This window comes from Brassica oleracea, chromosome C7 (assembly GCF_000695525.1).
Source record: "Brassica oleracea var. oleracea cultivar TO1000 chromosome C7, BOL, whole genome shotgun sequence".
Lineage (NCBI taxonomy): Eukaryota > Viridiplantae > Streptophyta > Magnoliopsida > Brassicales > Brassicaceae > Brassica > Brassica oleracea.
In genome coordinates, this window is record NC_027754.1 from 175984 (window position 1) to 186602 (window position 10619).

General features: G+C 40.6%; 1 protein-coding gene across 1 annotated transcript; it reads right to left on the minus strand.

Moving 5' to 3' along the window:
• Positions 1-2186: 2186 nt before the first annotated feature.
• LOC106301898 (mannan endo-1,4-beta-mannosidase 2) lies at positions 2187-4518 on the minus strand. The gene is made up of 5 exons (XM_013738383.1): positions 3806-4518; positions 3370-3567; positions 3177-3299; positions 2866-3077; positions 2187-2755 (listed from the first exon to the last, which is right to left on the minus strand). The coding sequence occupies exons 1-5, from the start codon at positions 4160-4162 to the stop codon at positions 2350-2352; spliced, it is 1296 nt and encodes a 431-aa protein (XP_013593837.1). The 5' UTR covers positions 4163-4518; the 3' UTR covers positions 2187-2349.
• Between the last annotated feature and the right edge of the window lie 6101 nt (positions 4519-10619).

Below are 10619 nucleotides of genomic sequence, written 5' to 3' on the forward strand. Positions count from 1 at the left end.
GTCTTTGCTATTGTTGGTTATTTACTGATTAAATATTAAAATTTAAAAGTACGTATGTGTCGTTAATGTAGGGTCGTATGTGTTTTATATAATATTTATGTTGAGACAGAGTATAATAAGAACAATTCAAAACACTCAATTCCCACTCTAAACATGGTGAAAAGAGTCATAATCTCATTATTGGGTGTAAATTTCTAAAAGTGTATTCATATTTTTAAGTCCACATGCTACTTGTTATTTATCTGTACTACTTAGCTCTTTCTGTTATTGGAATTACTTCGTTGCAATGCGGGTAAAAGTTGTGAAAGAATTTACTTGTCTCATTTTTTTTTCCCTTTGGGTTAAATAACCACACTATAATTTAGTTCATTGTTAGTTGCAATTAACTTAATGTTATTAGTTTGTTTTTAGAGGAAACGTTGGAATGCCGTCAGACGCTGAAAACATAACTGAAAGTCTTAGACGTTTCATGGCAGCTGATGGTTCAGGTTAGAAAAGTTATTCTGCATCTACTTATTGTTTTTTTTTGGAATAAATGATATTAGATTAAATTTCAGAATACAATTAGTAATCTTTTTGTTTTTACTGTAATAGTTTTTATTTTGTATTAGTTTTATTTGATTTTTGTACGTTGACTCTATTTATATGTTGTATACTTTAAATTTTTTGATAATATTTTATTACAAAACAAAATAGTGAACTTTCTAATTAGTATATATTTTGGTTTTATTTGAAATTGCTCTTATATATAATCTACAATGTACGTAAGCAATGTTATATATATGTGGTTTGGGTTGAGTGTAACGTGTAAGTGGAATAGATTCTTTGTTAAAGAAAACCTTAAACATCAACATGTCGTAATATATATCCCAAATCATGTCTCTAGTTCCGCAAATAAATTCTCAGAAAGGTGGTTAACAATGTAGATGAGCAATCGATCATACTCAAGAGTGGGCTTACAAAGATAAACTTTATACTTCAAAAGATATGGAACATCTTCATATTTTATAGGAAAATTTCTTGAGGTATCGGATTCAACGGTTATGTTATCTTGACGAAGGCAGTTGAATCGTTGAAGCTTTTACCTTTGCGTTGAAGAGGAGCATATCGGCGCACATGGTCTCGCCAGCTTTCCTAGCGTTGCGAGCCTCCCAAATTTCAGGATACGCACTTCAACGGTAGAGCTGACGGCCGACATTCAAATCACCGAGTAGCAGACTGGATTTTGCCATTCTAATCGCTGAGAGATTTTAAACGAAACTGAACAAATCAAATGAACTGATGAATTTTGCTTTTTTTGAAAGACAAACTGATAATTCATCATGGCAATCATTTTTTTTACTAAGACCATCAATGAATGAGATAGTAGGCTAGTAGCGGATTATGGCGATAATTTATAGTAGCGGATTAACAGAGTTGAATGAATGAGATAATTCATTGAATGAGAGATCATGATTGTTAATAACGATGCATGAATCGAGTCAACAGACGTAACGGTGCCTCGTAGAAGCACACCAATCGACAAAAAAACAATGACGAATTCAAATAGCTTGTGATCAAAGTAAAGAATACCCCGTTAAACACTGATCTTCTTTGACGGAAGGGTTACCAGCTGCTGCTTATCGGCGGCGCCTGTGTCAATCTTTAGTCTCACACGTTTTGGGGAAGACACCACCAGATTGGACCAGAGTCAATCTACAAATAAGGCCCAATATTCAAAACCGGATTAGCACAAAATTCTAAATGAAGAAGATAGGAAATAAATAGCCCAGCCTTGTAATAATGTTTCGTCAAACTCGATGGGAGAGCGATTCAAAGCTTCAGAAGATGCCACGGCGAATGCCCCTCCCTCCGTGCTGACGTGGCGCAACAAAGAGAGAGCATACCCTACTTTATTGTATAATATATATATATATATATATAATTAATATTTTTATATATTCAAATCAGTTTTCGACTTGGTTCTGATTTAGTTTAGTTAAAATTTCGCTCCAGTTCCAGATTTTTTGTTTGCCAAAACTACTTGTGATACTTATTAAAGATCCCAGCAAGTACCTAAACTAAAAATGTATTGTATTACATGAGAACTCAAAAACTCAGTTTGATTTATGTTTTGATATTTGGTCAAATATTGAAATTTTATGTTTTTGATAACTGCATTTGAAGTCTGATCAGAATCCTCTTATGGCTTTGCATGTTCTGAAAGTGTATTACAGATCATAAAAGGTAAGCTCAGACAATAGAAAGGTCCACTAAATTCACTACTTATAGTATATATATGATTTGAATCCCTTTGCATATATGGCCGATTACAAGACAAGACGAAAACAAAAACTGTATTTCTCATTCTCATGGTCTGTGCGAACATATTTCTCTCCATTTCTCGTCCTGAAGATGGCGTCCTGTGACCCGAGCCAATATGCAAGATTGCTCAGTCATTAGTCTCTGTATCGAATCTTTCTCCCAGGGGACAATCCCAAAGTCATCGTTGAAACCTTCCATGCCTTGTATCAAAAACTGCCACACCAGTGTTCCTGCCCCTGACCTCTTGCGCTTGGCTGATTTGTAGACAACATCAAAGATTGTTCTGTAGAACCGATCACGCTGCGATGGCTCATAGTCTTTGTTCAGATTCGATAGCCCGAACTCGGTGAAGAGAACAGGCTTCTTCAGTTCCTTGTCCCCGTCTTCAATGTGAGATAGCATCCATTTCACCACAAACTTTACTTTGTCTTCAAACCCCTGATCGTGAAACCTGCACCCAGTGTATCAGAACTTTGTTTGTTTGAAGACTTCCACGCACACACCAATCAAAAAAAAACATAGAGAGAGAGAGAGAGAGAGAGAGAGAGTGAGGCAGCTTACCAGTGGTCAGGGTAGATATGAACCGATGCAAAATCAATGTTTGGGGACTCAGAGTTTCTAACAAAATCTGACCCAAGCTCAGAGGCCCATCTTTCTGGGTTCACCGTCAGCCGTTTTGGGCTCTTGGGACCGTAGAAACCTTCCAAGCCGACGGTAAGAAGATGCTTCTTGTCAATCGATTTAATGAATGCTGTCATTTCGTTAATCCAGTCCTTTTAGAAAGAATGCCACACACACACAAAGAAAGACTAACTTGTTAACATAAACACTAATTAATCATCAATGCTATTGGACATCAAGAGAGAACTCACTTGGAGAGTATCCCCAGAGATATCAGTGAAGCAGCGAGGCTCGTTTATCAACTCCCACGCAAATATTGTAGGGTCGTTTCTGTACTCTATCCCTGTTATCGAGTTTTTGCGGGTCAGCAGCACCTGCCAAAATGAGGGTTTCAACACCACTAACAACTCCATGGCTCAGTCTCTAGGCTAGAAAGAGACATACAGTGAGATAATTCTTGAAGTATCTGCGGATAGATGGGTCAAAGAAGAAAGAATCGTTGGAGGAGCTGAGGCCAACACCTTCTTGCCATGCCCAGTTGACGTACTGAGTCTTGCCTCCGTAGGCTTGGAGGTTATTGACTAAGCTAAGAAGCAACCTAACACCATGTGTTTTTGCCTCTGCGATTACATGATCCAAGGCCTAACCACATGATCCAAGGCAAAATGCAGACAGAAGTAAGCAAGTGCAGATTCTTTCGAGCTACTGAGAGAGAGAGATATAAATGGATGCTGCATTGCCCTGTTTTCTGTTAATTTTCATCTTAGCTAGCTGCTGGCATTGTGATTAAAAAATAAGCTCAACCATGACTAATCTCTGCTTAAATAAAAGAAAACTGTGGAACAATCTAAAAAACAAGATCCTTAAAGAAGCTTCCAACCTTGAAGACGCGTTCGTCGAATCGGCCAGGAGAGATCTGGAGAGCGTTGTAGCCTCCATCATTGAAAGCCCAGGTTCGACACACAGTGAGGCCCATTTTGGATCCAGCTTCGAGCATTGCACCCACACGGTGCCTGCTATGATCATTGACGGCGTGGTCCATGAACCAGTAGGAGTTCCACCCATTCACATACAGAGGCTTGCCATCCAACACGAACTGCGTGCCGTTCCGACTCACGAACCCTAGCTCGGGCTCCCCTCCTCTGAAACGGAACCACAAATCTCCTAAGGAGAGATAGATAAAGGCGGCACATGTAAGGAAGCCCAGAATTGGTATCATTGGGCCGTTGTTCCCCATATTGCCTCTTCTGCCTCCTATTAGCTTCAGATATTTCACGATCCCTTGTAGTCTCGCCAGTTTTTTTTGTTCCGATTCCGAATCTCCCCAAGGCCAGACGGGAAACAAAAAGTTACCCACTTTTCTAGAGACGAATGCAATCGGAAAATCTCTGCTCAGATCAAAGATGATTTCTTTTTCAAAGAATCAGAAAAACAACACGAACTAGAGGTTAGTTAAGAAGAATGTCTGTTTGTATCATTCAGAAGAATAAACGAAATGCGAATGCGCATATATTAAGAGATCCAATTAACCAGTTGAACAGTCAGACTCGATTGTTCGGTTCGGAAAAGAAGAAAAAAAAAAAAAAAAAAAACAGTTAGGAGCAAAAATTAAGAAACGAATTTTCTCGCACTTTGTTTGAGGGGAAAAAAAAAAAAAAAAAAAAAAAAAACAGTTAGGAGCAAAAATTAAGAAACGAATTTTCTCGCACTTTGTTTGAGGGGCCTTTTGCGGTGAAATGCTCTTTTCATTCTTTACTACTACTACAGTACTAGTACTATTTAATCAGATCTGTACAGAATGAAAACAGATTATCATGACCACACAATCGACTTTAATCTCTCTCTTTTTTTTTTTGGTTTATTACATTTAATTTTCAATCGAGTAACCCATGAGATCATTTGTTAAGATTAATTTATAAAATAATCAATTCTTTTCAAAAGTTAATGATTATTAATATTAGACTTAAATTGTTTTTGATTTTGTCTTTAATATCAGCCGGTTGATGGTAAAAAAAAACGAATTCTTGTTCTATTTTCTCGCATATACTATAAAATCACATACAATATAGAACACCACGGTAAAGGCAAGACTCACAGAGGGACTTCTTTATTGGGGTTGGTTTCAAGAATCACTACAACTAATGTTCAACGCTTAAAATGATTCAGATGTGTTTGAAAATTAAATACAACAAACTTGACCATTATACATAATATTTTTGTTTAAAGTTCTTATAGTATTAGAAAATATAAGCTATATTTATATATTTGTATTTATAATAATATTTCAATTTTAATATTTGCATATTTAAAATATCAAAAAAACAGTTTACAATATTTTTGTGATTATCTTAAAATGTCAACAGTCTTTTGGTAGTGCTATGAAATGGTTATTACTTTTTATAGACCAAAATTATGTACAGTTGAGTAAAAGTAAAACATGGCAATCATTTTTTAATACTTTTGTTCTTAAAATAGCTTCTCTACAATCTTGTTGTGTGTAAAAAGGATTTAAACAAAACAAAAATATAAAAAGTAAAATAGCTTCTCTACAAAAGTAAAAAGGATTTAAACAAAACAAAAAAAAAATGAAACATAATATAAAAAGGCCTGTTAAGATTAAGAATCAGTGAGATCTTGAAAAGAAGAAAAAGCAAACACTGTCGGTGACTTTTTTCCCCATTATTAAATAAATCATTGTACGGTTCTGTTTATTTTATTAATAGGCTTTCTCGGAGAAGAAGGTTTCCAACTTTCAACGTGTAAAAAGTGTTGTCATCAGCATTCTAATATTAGTTCCTCTAATTAATGGCTTTTTCTTCTTTTCTTCAATCAACAGAAACGCAGAAACTCCTCATTTGCTGTCCAGAGACAAAGACATATGGTCACTACTCACGAGACTATACTGTGTTAAATACCCAATAAGCCTCTGTTAAGTTGATGACATGTTGCTCTTGTAGTTTGTTGTGTTGTTACAAACAGAGTAACTGAAACTGTTGTTTTTCAAAAGGAAATCACGAGCCATTGTTTTGTTTGGGTTCGATTCAAGACTTGTATTCTATTTTGTATTTCGTAAAAACCGGCATGCAAATGTTCAAAAAAAGAAGACCGGCATGCAACAGCAAATGGATCGCGAGATACTGTGGAATGTGCATCTTTCATAAAAGGAAAAAGAAGAAATCTCTGGGATCAGCGAATAATGTCAAAACATATAAAAACGGAACTATTTATCAATTCTATCTTTCGATTTTAGTTTCCCTATGGAGATTGTCCCTTTAGCATAGGCAATTTTTGATGTGTAATAGTTCACCCAAAACGGAACTGTTTATCAATCTGATAAGATCCAAGGTGGATCTGCTCTCGTAACCAAGAAAGGGTGAGAAGGATCGAGAAGAAAGGAAAGGGAGAGAGAGAAGGGGATAAGAGATAAGATTTGTTGCTTAATTCTTTGATAAAACTTAGGGAATGAATTCCCGTTAACTACAACCTCCAAACGACATAGTATTAATAACTAATGAAACGACATAGCATTATACTCAAAATATAAATGAATTCTCCCTCTCACAAGAAGGCTTTTCTTCAACATTCCATTTTCTTCCTTTAGTCACTTTGTCTAACTCTCCTTGACCTGAGCATTCTCTGTGTGTAAGCCAAAGGGACTGCTAGCTTATCAATATCTCCCCCGAAGGATACTCAGCTTGTCCTCAAGCGGAAAAAAAGGAAACTGCTTTGCCAATCTCTTCACCGGCTCCCATGAACATTCAAAATCAGGAAAATCCTTCCACTTAACCAACACCTCCACTTGCTTATCAGTGCTCGACTTTCTAATATCTATCAACTCTTCTGGTTCTGCATTCCATTCCAACGACGACGAAAGGACTAAAGGGAGCTCCTGTACCTTGGTGAGTGGCGCTACTGCTTTCTTCAGTTGAGAAACATGGAACACAGGATGAATCTGACTTGTAGGAGGTAAGGCCAGTTTGTATGCTACCTTCCCTACTCGCTCCACAATCAGATAAGGACCAAAGAAGCGTGGAGCTAACTTCTCTGCACGCCTCATTGCCACCGACACTTGGCGGTACGGCCTCAGCTTCAAATACACCCACTCTCCAACACTGAATTCCACATCACGTCGCTTCTTGTTAGCAGAATCATGCATGCGCCCTTGAGCTATTGCTAAATTATCTCTCAACTCCTGCAAAAGAGCATCACAGTTCTGAATTAACAACTCTACGTCTGCGTTGCTCGTTGGAATGTCTCCAAACCTCAACAGCTTCGGTGGGTCTCTCCCATACAACGGCTTAAAAGGGGTGGTGTTGGCCGACGAATGGTGGGACGTGTTGTACCAATACTCTGCCCACGGTAACCACTGACTTGAGGATGAAGGCTTTCTTCCAGCAAAACACCTTAAGTAAGCTTCAACACATCGATTTACCACTTCAGTCTGGCCATCAGACTGAGAGTGATAGGCAGTACTCTTGTGCAGGGCAGTACCTTGGCTCTTGAACAAAGCAGACCAGAAATGACTCAAAAAGACTTTGTCACGATCCGATACCATCGTCTCTGGAAATCCATGAAGTTTGATGATCTCCTTCACAAAGACTTCAGCCACTGTCTTTGCTGTGAAAGGGTGCTTCAAAGGCAAGAAATGAGCATACTTAGTTAATCTGTCCACCACCACCAGTATCACATCAAAGCCCTTCGATAGAGGTAATCCTTCCACAAAGTCGAGGCTGATATCAGCCCACACTTGAGTAGGAATAGGCAATGGCGACAACAGCCCAGCTGGTGAAAGCGTAGAGTACTTGTTCTTCTGGCAAATCTCACAAGCCTTGATGAACTCAGTGATGCCGCTTCTCATTCTCGACCAATAAACTTCTCGTGCCATTCTCTTGAAGGTTTTCAGCACCCCTTCGTGCCCTCCAATGGCGCTGGCATGAAACTGATTCAACAAGGCCGAAATAAAAACAGATTTCGCTGGAATCACTAATCTTCTTTCTTTGAACAAGACCCCTTTTCCACTGTGTAACTCTCAAATTCCTTATCACCAACCAATACTCCTCGTATTATCCTTTGTAATGTCTCATCTTTCTCCGCCTGCAGAGCTAGCTCATCCATATCTATTGACAGAGGAGCTGTCAACTGAAACTCCAAGAGCTGTTGTGGCTCTTCTTTCACTTCAGTTCGACGAGATAAATCATCAGCTACTCTGTTCTCTCTTCCCGGTCTGTACTCAATAGTGTAGTTCAACCCGAGAAGCTTCGACGCCCACTTTTGCTGTTCAACCGACACTGCTCTATGCTCCAATAGATATCGCAAGCTCTTCTGGTCAGTCCTTATTGTGAATTGATGCCCAGTAAGGTAGTGTCTCCATTTAGTCACTGCAAAGACTATGGCCAACAACTCCCTTTCATAGACTGATTTTACTCTTCCCTTGCTAGAAAACCCTTTGCTTATGAAGGCTATTGGCCTATCTCCTTGAGACAGAACTGCTCCAATGCATGTCCCTGATGCATCAGTCTCGACCGTAAATGGTTTGGAGAAATCAGGAAGCACCAGCACAAGCAGACTACTCATTGCCCTTTTCAAGATCTCAAACGCTTGAGTCGCTTCCTCAGTCCATTTGAACCCATCTTTCTTCAGTAACTCCGTCAGAGGCCTCACAATCTTCCCATAAGCCTCCACAAACCGGCGGTAATAGCCTGTGAGCCCCAAGAACCCTCTCAATGCCGTAATATTCTTCGGCTGTGGCCACTGCTTCATGGCTTTGATCTTTTCAGGGTCAGCTTCTACACCCCTCTTGGAGATCACGTGTCCTAGATAAGCCACCTTGGGTTGAGCAAAGGCGCATTTATTCTCGTTGGCGTAAAACCCCTGATCTTTGAGAACTTGCAACACGATTCTCAAGTGTTCTTGATACTCCTTATCACTCCGACTGTAGACGAGGATGTCGTCAAAGAAGACAAGGACAAATTTTTGCAGGTAAGGTTTGAATATATCATTCATTACCGACTGAAACGTTGCGGGGGCGTTGGTGAGACCGAAAGGCATCACCAGAAACTCATAGTGCCTTTCATGCATCTTGAATGCAGTCTTTCCCACATCACTGTCCTTCACTCGAATTTGGTGATAACCTGACTTTAAATCCAGTTTGGAGAACACTGAAGCTCTTGCTAACACATCAAGAAGCTCCTCGATCACCGGAATAGGGTATCGATCCGGTATGGTGCTCTTGTTCACTGCCCGGTAGTCTACACAGAACCTGAACCCTCCGTCTTTCTTCTTGGCAAGGAGTACAAGGCTGGAGAACGGACTGATGCTTGGCTTGATGATCCCAGCTTGTAGCATCTCCTGTACAAGCTTCTCAATCTCATTTTTTGGGTAGTGAGAGTAGCGGTATGGCCTGATATTTATGGGTGACGTCCCTGCCTGTAGCGTGATGGCATGCTCGCGAGACCGCTTAGGAGGTAACCCACTTGGCATGTTGAACACATTCTGGAACTCCTTTAAGATTTTATGAATTCCTAGGCGGACAGCCTTTCTCGTCGGCTGTTCCTCCTCACTCTCAAATAATGCTTGCAACTCCAACAATATGACCTCTTCTGCATTCTCACTCAGCTTCTCCATCGTATTGAGTGACGCTTGCGCGCGAAGTAAGTCAGGATCCCCGTTGAGAGTAACCCACTTGTATTCCACTTGAAACCTCAGTAAGTGCAACCCCCAATTGATTCTGGTTTCCCCTAACTTCTCCAACCACGTATACCCGAGCACCAAATCAGTACCTCCCATCTCAAACCTCAAATACTCTTCACTGATCTCCACTCCTTGAATATTTAGCTTTACTCCTTCACACTTACCGTTTCCTACTAGCACCCTTCCGTCACCTATAGCCACTCCAAACTCCACTATAGGTGCCACCAGTAAACCCAATTTGTCCACCAAATGCTTCGCTATGAAGCAGCAAGAGGCTCCAGAGTCTACCAGTACCACCATCTCAGTCTCCCCAATCTTCCCTCTTGATATCTTGCATATTTACATTGTTTTATCCATTTATTCATGTGCATTTTCATCATATTGATTAGGATTTAGCCATGTCTAGGTTGCATTTTGCATACATATGTCTATATTAGGTATTAGAGTACCACATGGAGTTCTTGGAGACATTTGGGTGCGTTTGGAGCTCAAAAGAGGTGATTAAGGTGATCATTGGACGAGCAATGCATGGGAGCGACACCATGAACTCACTCGCCATTTACGCTTCGGAGCGACCTCCTAGAGCGACAAGGCGAAGTCGCTCCAGCTCCTAGAGCGACCCCACCACAGCGACCCAGCCAGGTCGCTCGCATTTATGGTTTCTGAGCAAGCCGGGAGCGACGTCTTCAGAGCGACCCAGCCAGGTCGCTCGCGAGGGACGACCCAGGAGCGACGTCTTCGGAGCAACACAGCCAGGTCGCTCTCGCCATTTACGCTTCGGAGCGACCTCCTAGAGCGACAAGGCGAAGTCGCTCCAGCTCCTAGAGCGACCTCACCACAGCGACACCCAGAGGTCGCTCGCGTTTATGGTTTCTGAGCAAGCCGGGAGCGACGTCTTCAGAGCGACCCAGCCAGGTCGCTCGCGAGGGACGACCCAGGAGCGACGTCTTCGGAGCAACACAGCCAGGTCGCTCGCAAAGAAACGACCCGGGAGCGACCTCTCG